The following is a 19,407-nucleotide window of genomic DNA, read 5'->3' as shown; positions in this document are numbered from 1 at the left end:
TATATTTCTAAACAAAATAGTGCAACCACCCATTGCTGTAAATATTACGGTTCAAAAGTTTAACAACTTTTGTGATTTTTCCCATAAAATATCATAGTTACTCCCACCACTGTTGACAAGCTAATGGGAGAAAGAATGTGCCAGGTTGCTGATACCGTTTATTTATTTTGATCTGATATTTTGATATTTTATTTTGATCTGATATTTTTGTCGTTCCCACACATCACTGTGTGGTTGGGAGGGGTGTTAAACGGTTCACAAAATGAATACCTTCTATACCTAGCTATGGTTTCAGAAATAACTTAGTACCTAATACAAACACTGTTCTGTTAATCAAACAGAAATGACTGTGCATCACAAAAGCACAAAATGAACACAACTGCGAGAAACTTGATACCTATCAAACATTTGTCAGTTGTCTGTCCATCAACTGTCTGAAGATCATATCAATGTTAGTGTCAAGAGAACATGGAGGGATTTTATCATTTTGTAGAAACACTTTCTCAAGATGAATCCAAAAATGTTGGCTTTTGCATTCACTTATGCGACTCTTAGCTTGATTTTGGTTTCTGTGAGTATGCTACTGGGTAAAAGTTACTTTTCAAAGGATTCATTCTGTTTTTATAGGTTTTTTTTATTTTTCCTTTTGGAGGATAATAAACAAATAGAATTTGCAGACAACTTTATTAATCTTAAGGGACATACTATATGTACCTAGCTCTATCATTTATAATTCTCAAGATATTTTTATGTTTTCATTAATATTATGTTTTTGGTAAGAGATCTAACTCTCATAACGAGTTGATTTTGATAAAATTAAAAACATCATACTGATATTATAAATGTGAAAGTTTGTGTGTTTGTTTGTTTAATCACGCATCAACTACTGGCATAAACAAAAAGAATTAAATATAGACAGCTGTCAGCCGTGCTGCGGTTACCATGGTTACCATAGGTTTTGGCGCACACCGCTGGGAGTGCCGTGTAGTTTACGTAGGGGGTACGCCGTAACTACGTGGCGCTCCCAGCCTACCTATGTGTACCTAGGTGTGCGCCAGAACCTATGGTAACCGCAGCACAGCTGGCAATCTATATTTAATTCTTTTTGTCTATGCTACTGGTCAAATTGGGCTGAAATTTGATATGATGATAGCTCACATTCCTGAAGAACATATAGACATACTGTATTCTTTCTTATCTCAAAAATCCTTTTGGGCTCCGCTCCAGTGGCTGGTGGCTCTGTAGTTTCCAATGTTAACCTTACTATAGTTCGGCAGCTTAGAAAACGACCTCCTCCAGCATTGGTTTACCATTAGCGCACAGGTCGTTTTCTAAGCGGCCGAGCTATAGTAATCATATTTAAAAGGAATTAAAGAATGTTGTCAGTTGTTTCAAGTACACAAGTTGGTTCTATGATATTCAATAGCATTATAAAGTTATAAGGTTTACCAACAGGGTGTAGCACTATTCATTTTATATTTCATTTATGACAACAGCTAATTTGAACCAAAAGCAGCAACAAAAAGCTGTGATTAGTGATGTAAAATACCTGGGTATTTAAAACTCGGGGTAAATACCCTGGGTATTTACCCGGGTAAATACCCATAATCCAGAAATACCCGGGTATTTTGGGTATTTACGAAATTGATTGAAATTAATTCATATTTACCCCTAAATATGTTATTGTTATCATTACATGATAAATTAGGATAGTCTGTAACACCTTTTACAGTAACTTGAAGCTTTGCTAGTACCTTTTATTGAATGATTTAGCACTTTTTTGTTATGAAATCAAGACAACACCTCATCAGAGAAATAGTGAACCTAAACCTACTTCTACTGTTATTAAATTATGATAGTTAAAATTTGTATTGTGTAAATGGCTTAGAAGGCTAGACAGACCCAAAGCCTGAATGACATAGGCAGAATGGCAGAATACTGAAAGTACAGTAGACTCCCTCTCATCCGGACTCCTCGGGACCGAGGCTAGTCCGGATAACGGGTTTTCCAGTTAAACCGATGTCCCCAAAAATTTTTTGTATCACAAGTTTATGAAATTAGTTTTTTTTATACCATTGATACCAACAAAAGATCTAGAACAAAAATATTATTAAATCCTGCCATCCTCAAGATTGAATTTTTTTATTATTTTCTTAAGTTGTTTACACATAGGCCGGTTAAATTTTCCTGTTTTTCTAAATAATAACTATTACTTTACAAATTATTTTTCTTCACTTTTAATAAAATAAATTCATCTATAATTGAAATTTAAAAAAAATATATAAGTAGTCAGTACCAGTGCAACCATGCGACCAGGGTATTTATGCTTTATGCTCAGACCTGGGTATTTATGGCGATACTTGGATACTTACTTGGATACTTGGAGAATTCCCACTGGTATCGCATCAGCGACGTGGTCGTCAGGTTTTTATACATTTCTTCATATATATTTATATAGGTGGATTCATTTCCTCTTCAAGATTGTACATGGCCTAGACATATATCTCATCAACACTGTAGTAGGCCACTTGACTTAAGAATGTTTTTAGCAGGTTCTTGAATTTGTTGACAGAGGGCTCTTGTGTGATGTACTGAGGCAATTTATTGTAAATTTTTATACTATTGAAGTAAGGGCTCTTGCTTGCAAGGGTGGAATTTACTTGAGGTACATGTGGATTTGTTGCTCTTCTTGTATTGTAATTGTGGACCATGCTGTTTGTTACAAAAATATTGGGGTTCTTCTTAACAAGCAATGCGGATTCCAATATAAAGAGGGACGGAAGTGTGAGGATGTTCAGTTCTTGGAACAAAGGTTTACAGTGTGTCCGTCTATGGACTCCACATATTCTTCTAATTGCACGCTTTTGAAGGATGAAGATGCGTTTTGCCTCACTACAACCACCCCAAAATACCAAACCATATGAGATTATGCTATGAAAACAGCCATAATAAACCTTAAGGAGAATCTCGATGTCAACCAGCTTTTGAAGTCTAAACAGCAGGTAGGTGACAGATGACAGTCTGGGCGCTATTGCATCGACATGTGTTCCCCAATTAAGGTTCTCCGTAATGTGTAGGCCCAAATATTTGGTTTCACTACAGGTTTCAAGTAGCACCCCGTCCAAGGTCAATATCGGAGGTGGTTCAGGCTTCTTCCTGTTATAAAATTCCATTAATTTAGTTTTACTAGAATTAAGGACCAGATGATTTTCGCTACACCAAGTTGACATTTCAAGCAAGCCAGTTTGGGCGTTTTCAATCGTGATGTTCCGATTTGGGCTTGGGACTAGGTGACAGGCGTCATCGGCAAAAAGCCATAAATTTCCAGATGATATGGAGCCAGGCAAGTCATTCACGTATAACAGGAATAGGATGGGCCCAAGGTTTGATCCCTGGGGGACACCGATGTTCAGAGCTGGTGATGGAGACGATTTATATGTCCGAAGGATGTTGTCAGGGCCTCTGTGCTTCAAGGATACAATCATGTGCCGATCTTTAAGATACGATGAAATCCATCGCAGTGGGTTTCCAGAAATGCCAAGCGCTCGCAGCTTATCCAGAAGGATACTGTGGTCAAGAAGATCAAAAGCCTTTGTCATGTCGTAGAAGAGACATAGTAAGCTGTCAGATATGTCAAGGTGGTTATACACTTCCTTTAAAAGGGCAAAAATGGCATCACAGGTAGACATGTTTTTTCTGAACCCAAATTGGTTATTTGACAAGATGTTATTTGTTTCAATAAAACTTAGCAATCTTTTAAGAAAAATAATCTCAAAGATTTTACCAAAACAAGGCTGGACAGAAATAGGCCGGTAGTTACTTGCGTTAAGAGGATCATTTTTCTTAAATACAGGGACAACCTTTGAAGTTTTCAACGAATCAGGAAAGCAACCAGTTTCAAACGACTTGTTAATAGAGCAGGCCAATGCTTCAAAGATGTTTTCATTGCAAAGTTTGAGAAGGCTGCATGGGACTTCATCAATGCCAGAACTTTTTTTTGATCCTATTAATAAGACGACTTCACGAACCTCAGACGCAGAAGTAGGAGACAGTACAAAGCGACTCGCTTCGAGATCAGTGGGCAACACAGGGGCTACATTATCTTTAGCCAACGTACATATTTCCTGGTGAAAAGATTTACAGAAATAGTCTACTATTGTCTGAGGATTTTTGACTTCCACGTCATCGATCATAAGAATCAGGTTTGATTGGGTCTGATACTTTTCATCGCACAGTGTACGGACCACTGCCCAAGATTCCTTGCTTGTGTTTTTGGAATTTAATATTTTGTTACCAAAAAAGGCCTTTTTTGTTTTGTTAACAAGTGCAGAGTGGTGGCGTTTAGCTGCGCGATAAGCATTTTTTCCATCGACAGAACAGTGAGGCGACCTAGTATTCCAGTACAGGTCCAAGAGTGCTTCATGCGACTGCGATACCTCATGACTGACCCAAGAAGGGCTATGTTCATTCTTTGTATTTGAAGTAGACACAGGGAAACTTACATTAAAAACATACATGAACGAATCGTAGAAATGGTCAAATAAATCATTAGAGGTGATATTTCTTAAATTAGGTTCTGGCATCCAAGCTTCATTGTTAGATAAAATTTTGAAGGCTTCAAAAGTCGAGGCTGTAAATTTCCTCTTCACTGTCTTATTTACATTTCCCTCTCCAAAACGTTCACACAACAAGTGTACTGATAACAAATGGTGGTCAGAAAAAAAAACAGGTTTGGCACTGGAGGCACGAAACATATGTGCAACACACGAGTCAACAATAAAATAGTCAAGCTGAGTTATACAATCAGGTGTTACTCTCGTTGGACCTTTAAATATAATGTTCAGGTTATTACATTCTAACAAATCCTGAAGCAGCTGACTTTCCCAGGATCTCTCAAGATTGTTTATATTTAAGTCAGCGCAAATAAGAAGCGGGATATTAAACTTATCTCTGAGGGTAGAAATCAACAAGTCAAAACGATCAATAAAATCAATCACATCAGCGCTGTTGGCAGTCCCAGGCCGATACAATACCACAACAATAATTTGGAACTTGTCTAGCTGCATTAGTCCCAAACAGAACTCAAATACACCTTCAGAACAAATGTCTTCGTCAATAGATAATGTCATCGGCTTAAATTTAAGCCTAGAGTCAGTTTTAAGCAACAGAGCAACTCCACCCCCTACTCGGTTAGGTCTAGAATATTCAGAAATGGTTTTGTATCCATTTACTTTAAAACAATTCAGCTTAGATTCATTAAGCCACGTTTCGGCAACACACAATACTTCAGGGTTCTTATTATGTAACAAAACTTCAAGGTCTTCTATCTTGTTAAAAATAGACCTAATATTTAAGAAATCAAACCTAAAACTAATATCACAGTTTTTTTCCGCCCCAAGACAATGTGGGTTGGGGCTTACGTCCCGTTTTTTGGACCATCAGAAGTCTTAGAAGTAGGCCTAGGCCTATCATGTTGTTCAAGGTTAGGCCTAGTACTGGTCCTGTGACTATTAGTTCTAGGAGTCAAAAATTTACATATAAGTATTCCCTCAGGCCAGAGATTGCTATCCAACAGCTTGTCAATAGAGTCAGAAGGTACACCTACCTTAAAAGATGAGTAACCCTGGTACTTAGTGGGAAGTTGTTCACACTGGATTTGAGAGTGTTCAATAGGACACAAGTTCCTTATATACTCAACTAGGCTTTCAGGTTTCACACATGGGTCAAATCTTGATAAAAACACCCAGGATTTCCTCTGTGCCACAACAAGAGGTCCAGTTTGTTTGGCTTTGCCAATTATAGCTCGGTTTCGTTGCACTTTAGATTGAGGACGAACTGGATTTGACTTCTCTCTATCACCACGACTATTTACATTAATCCTTTTCTTCCTAGTCACTTGATTCCAATTGCCATCAGCACCAGGAGACATGCCGAGAAGTAAAATGCTAGTAGTGTCCATATGAAATTTTGTTTAACACATTTTATTATCATTTTACTATCCTTACAGGGTAATAATTGCAAAAAAACATCTCAATCTTCTCTAACTTTAATGCAAATTATAAATACCCAGTTTTTGGGTATTTACCCGGGCCTGGGGTAAATACCCAGGTAAATACCCAATTTATATTTACCTACCCACTGGGTATTTACCCGGCCCACATCACTAGCTGTGATACACAATTAGTCAGAGAAATATAGGATATGACATTAAAAAGAATTCAAAGAAAATGTTTTATGGTTTTATTTTCTAGTGTTGGGTGTGCAGAGTGACATACTAAAAGTTGCCAAATATCTGTCTACGGAAAACCCCCTAAATCACGATTAAAAATGGCGGCTTTTCCCAACATTTGACACAGTTAAATTTACTCAAGAAATTTACTCGAGACCACCTCCGATATTTATTGGGTGGTTAGTACTTCATTTTAATAGGGAACATGTTTTTGGCCACCATATTGGATATTAATAAAAAAATGTTAACGTAACGATAGCGTTGTGACACATCATTATAAACTAGATTTTCACGCTGATTTAAATGCCGAAATCTGTTTTTAAATTTCTTTGTTCGTTTCAAAGATATATTCAAACTAAAGCTTTCCCCTATACATTTCTTTTGGACGTTTCATACTTTAAAAAATACTAGTGTACATGTTGCTCGAATTCGAGCAATTGCAAAGTATTACAGGAGTTATTTTAAAACGAATAACAGTCATATTTACAATGAGTTTAAAAGAGTCAACTCAAAGATTACCAGTGTGTAACTCAGACCATGTTTATCTTCGTTATTGATAAACCTAAAGCATTCCGGCCGGTTTTCTCCTTCTGAAAATGCCTCGCTGTACAGGCAACACAGGTCATTGATAGAGGGCCAATTGAGAACGAAAAGTCATTTTGGGGTAGTGTTAGGGCGCATTTGTAACCTAATAGTTGAGATTGTCCGGGGTCAGGTGCTGACAGTGATGAGTTAAGCCTATTACGCGCCACTGTTCTGTAGCTGCGGCCGTTATCACGATTACGCCTCCTGTCTATGTTTCGTCGTCGTCACGTCAAGAAAAAAACAACAAATAAACTAATAATTATAGCTACACAAAACAACGATAAATACACAAATTTAAGATACAACCATACCAACATGATCCGTCTTGGGGGTTATGTTTACACAAACTCAAATAGTAAATAAATGTACTCAATGCGTTTCATTGAATTGAAAAATAAATAACAGCAATTAAATAATACAGCTGATCAAAATGTAAACAATTATGTTCTCCATAAGGATAACATGGGAACTTTCAAAGCCACTGGGGCAGAGCCAAGGGACCTTTTCAAAAATGTAAGGCCAGTTTGCAAATCTACACGACACGCTCTTTCCAATGAGCCGTCAATCGATAAAATCGGTTAAGAAATGGCGGAGGAGTTCAACCGACAAAGTTTCATGTAGCGTATTAATTATATAGATTTGTAACTAGCTGGCCCGACAGACGTCGTCCTGTCCTAATGTGGTTTTATGTCAAATGCTCTTTCATTTTCAAGATGAGCTCGTTCGCTTGGCTCAATCACGTCCTGGTTGAAGTTCGTTCGCTACGCTCACTCACCTTTGGGTTGGAGCTCTATCGCTGCGCTCACTTGCCTTCAGGTTAGCTCGTTCGCTACGGTAACTCGCCTCCAGGTTGAAGTTCGTTCGCTACGCTCACTCACCTTTTGGTTGCAAATTAGCTGTTGTCATAAATTTAAGAAAATGATAGTGCTGCTCCCTGTTGGTAAACCTATTAACTTTTTAAATGCTATTGAACATCACAGAATCAAATTGTTTAGTTAAACCAGCTGTTAAGATTCTTTAATTCCATTTAAATATGAGTACTCATAAGGTTAACATGGGAAACTCCAGAGCCACTGGGGCAGAACCCTTTTGACGGATCTACACCAAACTTCACACAAACCATCCTTGAATAATGCCTTATAATACCTGAAAATTTCATTACTATCTGTCAAAGCGGTTTCGGAGTCTATAAAGGACAAACAAACATCCATTGGATTTTATATATATAGATAGATGTAATGTTAAATGAAGGTCCATGACTCATTTTAAAGTTTTCAGATTTAACTTAGTGATTAATTAAATTAAAGCCAAACATTTACTGAGTAATTAGAGACCAGAAAGAACTTGGTGACGTATTGACAACCCAAGATATATAAATCTTTTGATTAAAACTGATTTCTAAAAAGTGTAATTTAATATTATGTTGGGGGTCCGTAGCTCGTCTCTAACTCCTCCGATTTTAATGATGACTGAATATTTTAAGGCTACAACAAACTAAAAGGGTTACTAAGAACGGGAGATATCGAAAAATTATTTTAAAAAATGTTTGAAGTATGAAACGTCCATAAGAAATGTAAGGGGGGGGGTGGAAAGTTTTTGATTAAATATATCTTTAAAACGAAGAAAGATATTTAATACCCCCGCCGCAGCAAACCTGCAGACTAAGCGAATTTCCATATACACAGCTGGAATTCCACTAAATTATTCCCTTAAAATTATCAGATTTATTTCCTATTTAAACATCATTAATATTAATGAGTACTTAGATTTGCTGCTACAGGGAAGAAAATAGGGGGCTTTTATTGAAATATTAATAGCTCAGTATGAAGTAAACAAAATTTCATTAATTTCCATACACAAGCAAGCTACAACACTGTAGCTTATTCTCCATAAGAATAACATGGTAATTTTAAATTTACATTATTTTGCGATTTTTCCGTAACCGTTAGGCATGCAACAATGCTTAAATATACTAAATTATTTGTTTTTTTGAGCTCTACAAAATGGTTTAGAAAGAAATTGCAAAATATTATGTTTTCAGGGTGAAAAATTAGAAAAACCCATTTTTACCCCATAAAACCCCCATAAACCCCTGTTCACATAGTCCGATCATGCTGGTTCGCGAACTCGTTAGAATAAATGTAGGCTTACACGTTTATACCAAATTTCATCAAAATCGGATCATTTTTGCTTGAGTTATCACGCTAACGGACATATATATATATATATATATATATATATATACTAGCTGTAACCCGCGGGCTTTGCCCTGTTTAACTTCTTAATTTTCAAGATTATCTCGTTCGCATGCGCATGGCTCAATCACGTCCTGGTTGAAGTTTGTTCGCTACGCTCACTCACCTTTAGGTTGGAGCTCGTTCGCTACGCTCACTCACCTTTCGGTTGGAGCTCGTTCGCTGCGCTCACTTGCCTTCAGGTTAGCTCGTTCGCTACGCTAACTCGCCTCCAAGTTGAAGTTCGTTCGCTACGCTCACTCACCTTTTGGTTGCAAATTAGCTGTTGTCATAAATGTAAAAGAAATAATAGTGTTGCACCCTGTTGGTAATCCTTGTAACTTTAATGCTATTGAACATCATAGAACAGAACCAACTTGTTTAATTGAAACAGCTGTCAAGATTCAATAATTCCAGTTCTCATAAGGTTAACATGGGAAACTCCAGAGCCACTGGGGCGGAGCCCGAAAGGATTTTTGAAATAAGAATATGCCTATATGTTAATCGGGAATGTGAGCTATCATCATGCCAAATTTCAGCCCAATCCGACCAGTATTTTTCGCGTTGACTTGTCACAAACATACATCTATACATACATCCAAACTTTCTCATTTATAATATTAGTAGGATATCACGCTAACGGACATATATATTATATATATATATATATATATAAATTTGAACGGATGGTGTTTTTGGCCTCTGGGGACCTCAAAACGAAAAACTAAATCGGTCCCAGGTCCAGGTCTTACCATGAGACCTACGGTAATAGCTTATTCCCTATATGGTAAATTCGCTAATTCCCTATACGGGAAATTTGCTAATTCCCTATATGGGAAATTCGCTAATATTCCCTATATGGGAAATTCCCTAATTCCCTATATAATAAATTCGCTAAAACGGATTCCGGCATTTAAATCATCGTGAAAATCTAGTTTATAATGATGTGTCGCAACACTGTCGTTACGTTTAAAAAACTTTATTTTTATCCAATATGGCGGATCCTAAAGCCCCCCATACACTATCGAACATGCCACCCGACCTGACAACCTGACCTGACGACGGACCCATCATCCAACCTGACTTATGTCGGGTGTTTCCCACACACTGTCGAGCATGTCACCCAACAAGTCAGGTGAAATATTAGTTCTGAGATGGATTTTGAGACGACTGTTAGCTGTTTCAGGGGGATTTTTAGCGATGGTTTTAGGGATTTTTAGAGCATATGGAACTAGGCTCTTAAATTTTCAATTTTATTTTTAACGAACTATAAATCACACTCTGGATACAGTTCCTTGCACTTTTCCATCAGGATATCGTGCCCCTATGTGCATGTTTGTTGCAATAGAGTTTACTTTTGACAGCCCACAACGCCTTCTAGTCTCTGTAGAGTTAAATAAATTCTGACCAGAACTGTTTATTATTTAATGACATTATGGAAAAATGGGACGGTTATCACATCACGCACAACTCGCTACCCACATAGCACCGAATATTTATTTGATATCAAATAGCTATCAAATTTTTGACATTTGAATATCAAATTGATATTCACGAACATTCGTTTGATATCAAATAAACGTTCAATTTAGGTTCAAACGTCACTCAATTTTACATCAAATAAATATTCAAATTGAATATAAAATAAATATCAAATTTGACATTCATAAATTTATTGGTAAAATATAATAAAGAGAATATGATTGAATTTACATTCACATTTTAAATATGATGGTGATAAATATTGATATAACATTTTTGACATTCGAATATTAAATTAATATTTGCGAACATTCATTTGATATCACTTAAATGGTCAATTTAGGTTCAACCTCACTTAATTTGACATTAAATAAATATTAAATTGAATATCAAATAAATGTCTCATACATTTATTGGTAAAATATGTTTAGAAGAATTAGGTTGCATTTTTTCACATTTCAAATTTCATGGCGATTAAAATAATATCAGTTCAGACTTCTTTACTGTTCTTACCTTGATTTGACTTATTATTCTGAAGTTATAGGTAGTTTGTTAAAGTTCTTGGGTGACCCAAAAATGTAAATATATATATATATATTTCTTATTTGACAAAACATTAACAAAAGTATCACAAAACATATTTGTTTAAAACAAAATTGCATTCAAGGAAAACATTTTAAAGAAAAAACTTTGTTTGTATGATAAAATAAGTTTAATTACAAATTATTTAAACACAAATATAAAAAAGATATGTACAATTTACAAAAAAAATAATTCTGGTCTTCTTCATCTCCCAAATGGCCTTCTTGAGTTTTCTATTGTTCCTGTAAAAGAGGTTCAACAGAGTTATTTTCTAAGACAGCTATAGATAATATATAATATGTTAGACAAGGGGTCTCCAACCCTTTTTCCTCGGTGAGCACTTTTTTGTCTAAAAACGCCACCGATTTAGCGACTAACGTTAATTGTTCGCTACTCTATCGAATCACAACATCATCTACTATCGATGCGATTGTAGTTGTCGTTTGTCACAAGGTAAAGGCTTTTTGTGATACGGGCGAAATGAGAGCATTCTATTATAAAATTAAAATGTCGTAACCTAACCAAATTAACCAAACTTGCTGATTGTGAAAAAATTGAATTAAGGTTTACTACGGACAAAATGAGAGCATTCTATTATAAAATTAAACTGTCATAAGCTAATCTAACTTGCTGATAATATAAAAAAATATACAAGATAAAAATTGAATGAAGATTAGATTTAACAAGGTTAGGTTTGCAGCCATGGAGAAGGTAAAAAGTTTTTTTGAGCATACGTCAATAGTATAGGATAAAGTAAATAAGTTTGCCAAATTTTATCAAAATCTATCCATAAACAAATAAACTACATAGTTTCCTTTTTTAATAATCTAAAATATAGTTCTGTTCATAAAATAAAATTATAAATGCCTCTAATTCTAACGAAAGATGTGCAATTAAGAAGTAATCACATTCTAAGCTAAATCTTTGACAAAAAGTTCAATGATTTTTTATTGAGAATAGGCTATAAAATTTGACACTTAAAATGTCAGCTAGTTTAAGATTTCAATTTGTAGTTCTGCCAATTAGGATCAATTCAAAATATATATATTTAAATTAATCTGCCGCTACTTGACTACTACTAATTTTCCCCTAGGCCTATTGAGAAAAAATTAGCAAGTGAGAGACATTTACTATGTTCCTATTTAAATACGTTAACCTGCCAACTTGGAGACAGGGTATTGTACACAAATTTTGTTGAACGGGGAAGAGACAGTTAATTGCTCTTAATTATGGTATGAGCCGCGAGGTAAATAAATATCCCATGGCTGAGCCTGCATTCATTGACAAAGTTCTCTTTTTACACCTCAAGGAAATCATGGTCAACAATGAAGGGTGTTGCTGGGATTGCAAAAGACAATCACGGCACCGTCGAGACTGCAGTATAATATGCTCGTGAGTCTTGGTAAGATCACGGGAGATGATCACGATATAGCTGAGACCACCTGACCACACGTGTTTACGCAATCGTGGGAGAATATAATTGGTGTTTGCTATAAAAAATAATAATTTTCAAAAACGTATGCTGGCTTTCTGCTGGCTGGAATAAAACTGCACGAGGGCCGGATGTAGCCCACAGGCTGTAGGTTGGAGACCCCTTCGTTAGGCATTTTTAAGACCTATTTTTTTACTATACCTGTACTTTATAATTAAATTTGTCGATAAGGCATTGAGTTCTTGACAATAAAGAAAAAAGAGATGGATAAAACCGCAGATTAAGTTTTGCTCATTTGCATAGCCTGTCACTGAAAATTCACAATTTGAAAAGAAAACATCACAGTAGTTAGATGTCGGCCTAATCTGTTAATTATAATAAAATTTAAGTTCTATATTAGGTAATTAGATAAGCAATCTTTTCTTTAACCTAAATTATAAATAACACAATAAATTTACCTTGCATCAATCCTAAACTTTGCTGGGCGAAGCCAATTCTTGATTATAGTAGCAACAACATATATTTCCATTACACCACGATCCTAGTGTTCTTGCGTACCGGTTCTGCCTCTGTATAAAAGAGATTAGTATTAGCACTAGAATTTGTATATATTTTAATTTTCCTGATCAACACCCAGGATAGCCTACAACTAGGTACACATATTAAATTGTTAGTGAAATCTATTTTATATTTTGATGGCATTTGCTTTTTTTGAGTAGCCTTGTTAAAGCTAAATCTAAATCTGAAAATTGAAAATTTTGACCTAGGTAGTGGTAAAAGTAATCCTCAGTCACTTGAACGGACAAATATTGGGGTGAGCACTGACTGAAATGAGTGCAACGGTCGGATGTATTTTGGTGTGTGTATAGGCCTATGTGTGCGTTTAAAAAAATTCAACTAATACAGTTTTCTTTTACACAAGTTAGCACTGCCGGAATATTTATATAGTGTAAATCAAAGACTTCCTATATAAGTGGGTCACAAAAAAGAGAAACTCTCTTAACTGTGTGATGAACCTTAGGCTACGTTATTACCCAATAGGTACCTATCATGAATTAGGTTGTGTTTTGGTGGTAGAGCCTAACTTATCTACAGTTCCTAAGAGAACCTACGATATATTATCGGACGGTATATATATCTGATTTGATATTAATATTGCAAAACCAATTCACCAAATCTGCAAATCATAACTCAATTTGATGTTTACATAGTGAAAAAACATAGGGAACGATGTATTGAATCGGATAATTATTGATATATAATGTTATTTATCCGATAATATATCGCAGGTTCTCTGCGGAACTGTACCCGTTATGGCAAAAAAGACATACACAGTCATGGCGAATCAAACAGAAAAATTGAAATAAAAACACCTAAGATTGAAACTTTATTTTAACTTATTTTAACTTTGAGAAAACCTAATTGAAATATATGTATGTCTACCTATTATTAATGTCTGATTGTAAATAAAAAAAAAACTTACGCAAGATAGCTGGCTTCAGATGCAGATTGCAAAAGAAAAATTTATTCCTCCTTCCCAGCCTACAGGCTGCTAGACAGCCACTTTGTCACTCGGGAGAATTGGTACCATAGGCAAATTATTCACTGCTACCAAATAATAACTTCCACCAAAGCTGCAGGGTTATCAACTGAAACAATGGAGAGAAAACTACTTTTAGTTAAATTCATGCATACCTTTCTCTGGCCTAAATATGTATCAAGATTAGTTAGGCCTTATCATTGGTTGGTAAAGGAAGCAGACAACAACTAAAATACAAAAGACTAAGAGACAATACAGGGGTAGACTTTCGTATCTGTTGTCAAAAACAACCGAATGAAAATATCGATCGTTATAGCCTATGTTCATTCAGTTGTTTTTGACAACAGATACGGAAGTGTACCCCAATTCAGTTTAAAAGGAAAATGGATTTCAAATAGGCTAGGCTATTTCTTTTATAATACCGGTAAATTGTAACCTGGTTGAGGTAGAATATGTTAGGCCTAGGCTAGCCTAAATTAAGTTAACTTATTCTTGATGGTGAATTTACATAAACTTAAGTTAGTGACTGACGTAATATAACCCACATAACTTAGTAATATTTCAAAATTAGCCTAACAAGGTATTACAACACAGTATGGTATTCCATTTGCCTTGTAAACCAGTAAGTTAGTCCTACTTACTAGACTATATATTGAACACTATTTTCATCCGGAAGTTGCCCTTTGAAGCTTAAGCAAGCCGCCTAACTTAGTAGCTTACGCCTAGGCCTAATTAGTATGCAGAAAAATACTTCCTCTAAAACAGATTGCCTATTTTGAGGTTTCAGATTTATCTATTTATACTTAAGTTAAGGCATTAGGAATGATAAGTTGGCCAATTTAATTTGTACAGTAGCTTAACTTAGGTCTAGGTAAGGCCAAGGCCTAAAATACGTCTATGTTACTAGGTATAGTGACTTATACTTACATACTCCAAGGATCAAAACGTGAAAAGATGTTCGGTGTAGGTTATGCAAATACCCAGTCACAAAAATAACAACTCTAAACTAATAGTGACACACTAAACAAATATCAGCACACTTAAGTTAACTGATTTGAGGTTATGTCTTGTTCTTGAATCTTGATACTCTTGTTGCTTCCATAGTTTATTTTCACTACTTGTGTAGCCTACTCAACAAGTTAGTTGTCATAACTTAGGTACATTTTACATAAATCGTGTACTTTCCCTCAAAATGGGCAATTTGTTGGTTAATAAATAAATAAATCCACACCGTGAGTAAACTGGCCACCACTGGTCGCGCGACGGATTTTGTAATTTGTTTTGTATTGTAGTTTTGTTTTGTTTGCTGAGTTAGGTTAGAATTAAGTTGGTCAGTTGGTGTTTTGTCTTCAGTCTTCCTCTCTTCCTTTCATACGAATGGGCCAAGTCAAGCTCAAACTAGATACTTAACATATTTTTAGTTACACTTAAAAAAATTTAAATTTACGTTTGGTTTAATTTACTAGTAAAAATAAAATGATAAGGCCAATCGTTAAGAGTTTGACTTTTTTATTAATAAACAAAACTTTAAAAAAAGCTGTGTTTCCTATTCACTTTTCTTGAAATGTGTAGTAAGCCTAGATTCAGAAAAATATCAGATGTTCCAACAACTCCCCCCCCCCGCGAAAAGTCAAAATCCATCATCAATTAATTAAAAATTACAGTGTTCAGTGTTCCTTCCTATTATTAATTATTTTGAGATAATTGACCTCCGACCTCCATGTTACAAACTGGGGCCCATTTCATAATAAAGTACAAACTAATATTATTAGTAAATCAGCTGATTGCCCAATGCAAATCTAATGGAAATAACAAGTTACAAGTTGTAACTTGTAGTTTATTATGAAATGGGCCCCTGTAGGCTGGAGACTAATTCTTTACTCTAAAAAATTTAAAAAGTTAAATCTAAAAATTTTTAAAACTAGTATATTTGGCAATTTTCAAAGAGAAAATCAAATTTTTAACATTAAGAATATTTAGATAATATTCTAAATTTGATGTTATTTGACTTTGATATTTTGAAGATACAATAAATATTCAAAGTTTGACATTGTTTGACTTTGACATTTTGAACATTAAATGAATATCAAATAAATATCAAATTTTTGATTTGACATAGTTTGATATATTGAACGTTTATTTGATATCAAATAAATATTCTGTGCTATGTGGGTAAATACAAGTTTACTGGAAACTGTGGCTCCAATGTCAGGCGGACGGCTCGAGTCGGGTGGTGCTATCGGACCGAGCATCCGACCTGACATATCCGTCGAGCATGTCGGGTCGGAACCCACACACTGTCCAATATGTTCGACAAGACGTCGGATCCCGACATGTCCGTCCAACATGTTGGATAGTGTATGGGGGGCTTAAGATGGTGGCCTAAAACGTGTTCCCTATTTTAAATGAAGTACTAACCACCTAACAAATATCTGGGGTGGTCCCAAGTCAAATTTTTGAAAAATGTCTATAAAAGTGTATGTGTATGTATATCTTTTTCTAAATTCGTCCAATGTTGGGAAAAACCGCCATTTTTATCGTGATTTTCGGGGTTTTCCTTGGACCAATATTTGGAAACTTTTAGTATGTAATTCTGCACACCCAACACTACAAAATACTGTAAAACCATAAACCTTTTTCTTGAAATTTTTTTAACGACCCCTGTGTCTGTTTTTGTGGTTTGCTTGGACTAAATGAGAAATATTTATTATAAATAATTGGTGATATTGTGCAAATATTTGATAATTTACCTGTTTCTATTGTTTAGGTGCAGTAGTACAAAATTATGGCTATGGTAGATGTGTTATACTTTAGCATACAGTAAATTAAAAGAACCAAATTTTCTCAAACCGTGTCCTCTCCCATTGCAATTGCAAAGCATGAGTATAACTGCAATAAGCATTTTACATTTATACGTCAACCCCTTACGAAGAACAGGTCCCCATCTCTTAAAGTGTGTTTACCCAAAGCCAGTTGGCGGGCAGGTTACCTGCCTCAGGTAACTTGAAATACACTAGAGGCATGTAACCTGACCCATGACCTTCCTGCTCAATTGGCATTGGCCTCGTGTAAATGTTGCTTTAAAGTGACACATAGGTATCTGTTCTTGAAAAATTAGCGCACTACTACATGTTATTACTGTTTACTAGTTATGAAGTTGACAACTAATTACCGGTGCTTTTATTACTGGTATCTTCTTACCAAATGATTTAACATGCCCAGCATAAAAGGATTAACGATAATCAACTAAAACTATTTTTCAGTCACATTAGTTATTTGGACCTGAATGTTAAAACATATTGGAGATCATAAAACTTTACATCAACAATCTCTGTTTTGTAGTGGTTCAATTTAAAAAATATAGTTATACTGGTTATTTACTGATTATGGTCCCATAGCTCATTAGCTCAATAACTGGTTACAATCACAGACAAAAGAAAAGAGTGAGAGAACTCGACAATATATGCTATTCTTTGTGTGGACATTAGCTTATACAAATTATATGCTACTCTAGTTCACTTAATAGATTATGTCTGTCTATTAGACTTAATTTGACCTTTGTCTGTTGAAACACTAATAAAAAATAATATTTCTAACACGTGCTCAATGTTTTCACTTTTCAGGGTGGAAAGCTAGATGATAAAGAATCAAATACATATAAACATGCTCTAGAAAATTCTCTGTCAAGTGAGGAAACACCACAAGCTGGAATCAACAAGAGATGGTTTGGGTTTTTAAAGAGTAAAATCGACAAATTCAGAAAAGCTGTAGATCAACAACAAAGGTTAGATTTGGAACTTGCTTCAGAAACAACTCGACTTGAAGAACTTGAGAAATTGAGAGAAGCTGAAACCATTGATGATAATACTGCTTATGATAAACTCAGTAGTTGGCAGGTAAAACTTTTGAAGGATATTGCAAAAACAAAAAAGAGAAAAGAAGACCTGTCTGTCAGAGCTGGAGTTGCAAATGCTTTAGCTGAAAAACTGTCTGCTTTAAATGAAGATTCTACTAGAAGTGAGAGTCAAATCAAGGATAGATCAAATAAGCTAAGCAAAGCTCTTTTAGACCAAGCCAAAGTTAATCTGGAACTTGCTTTAGCAACCAAAAAACTTGAAGAACTGCAAAGTCAAAAGGAAGCTGAAGAAATAGACATCTCTATTGCTCCTGTTAAACTTACCAGATGGCAACAGAATCTTTTAAGTGATATTGTAAAAACTAAAGAAAAGAAAGAATATCTGACGGTTGATGCTGCAGTGGCGAAAACCAAAGTTGATAAACTGAAACAGCATGTGAGTGATGTTGGAGGGTTGCCTGACAATGTTGTCACTAATACTGCCAACAAGATGAAGAAACAGATTAGTGAGAAAGTGCACAAAGCAGAGAAAACCCTGATGAGAATGAAAATGGACCTTGAACTGGCAACAACTAAACTCGAACAGCTAAAACTACAAAGGCAGGATGAAACTGTGTATGATAAAAATAGCAGGAAAAAATTGAAGAGCAGCTACAAAAATCTTCTAAATGATATTGAAAAGACAAAGGAAAAGAAGTATGATTTAACTCTAAAAGCTGCTTTGGAGGAACAAACAATTGACCACCTAAAGCCGAAACTAAATGCAGTTGATGGAAAAACTTCTAATAATAGTACCCAGTAATGGAAATACTGCTGATATAAAACCTGCCAAATAGTTACTTTTTGTGCATTGATTTTTTGTGAATTCTAAAATAAAGGTCAAAGAAATTATTGATTAAAACAAGTGCAAACCTATAATACAGTATAAGCTACCTATTATTCTAACTATATTCAAGATGTATGGAGTAAAGGAGGTGGGCCAGACAGAGCGGACTGCGCGCGATGACGTCACTGCAGTCCCGGCCGCGGCTGCTTCCCCGCTAGATACATGCTAAACGCACAAACCTTACTTTTTCAGACACGATTTACGCTGGTTTGGAGGAGGTATTTACCGTTATGACACAAATATCTTTGTGTACTAAATAATGATTTTTATTATTTTGAACTAAACATGAATTGTGAACAGTTTGACAATAGTAAATAACCAATTAGGCCTGAATGTTGCATAGAAAGTGATGAAATGCAGGCGTCTACCGATTCAGTTGGAATAATATTACACTTAAGAATCATTTTAGACTAAGATATAACACTCCCCTTTTTCAGGTCAGTTAATAAAAAATATCTTTTAGCACTAGGTAAAAAAGTTGCCTGTTTAAAAGTTACTTCAACTGCTTTTTGGTGTTAGTTATAAATGAAACGCCATCCTTTTTCATGTTTTATTTCTTTTTTTTCCTTTTTAATGATAAA

General features: G+C 35.2%; 2 protein-coding genes across 2 annotated transcripts in view; one reads left to right on the top strand and one right to left on the bottom strand.

Annotated features, from left to right (window-relative positions):
• The window catches only part of LOC128995475 (probable cytochrome P450 CYP44), a 66,177-nt gene extending 47,319 nt beyond the window's left edge, over positions 1-18,858 (top strand). Inside the window, exon 11 of the mRNA XM_054420496.1 lies at positions 17,708-18,858. The gene's annotated coding sequence lies outside the window, so the exon portion shown is untranslated. The remainder of the gene's footprint in view (positions 1-17,707) is intronic.
• On the bottom strand, positions 2,493-5,929 carry LOC128995464 (uncharacterized). The gene is made up of 3 exons (XM_054420486.1): positions 5,606-5,929; positions 3,904-4,124; positions 2,493-3,621 (listed from the first exon to the last, which is right to left on the bottom strand). The coding sequence occupies exons 1-3, from the start codon at positions 5,927-5,929 to the stop codon at positions 2,493-2,495; spliced, it is 1,674 nt and encodes a 557-aa protein (XP_054276461.1).
• Positions 18,859-19,407: the final 549 nt, after the last annotated feature.

This window comes from Macrosteles quadrilineatus, unplaced genomic scaffold (assembly GCF_028750875.1).
Source record: "Macrosteles quadrilineatus isolate MER2022 unplaced genomic scaffold, UCM_ALF_1.0 Scaffold_1__1_contigs__length_201487025, whole genome shotgun sequence".
NCBI lineage: Eukaryota > Metazoa > Arthropoda > Insecta > Hemiptera > Cicadellidae > Macrosteles > Macrosteles quadrilineatus.
This window is presented reverse-complemented; position numbering and strand designations above follow the sequence as displayed.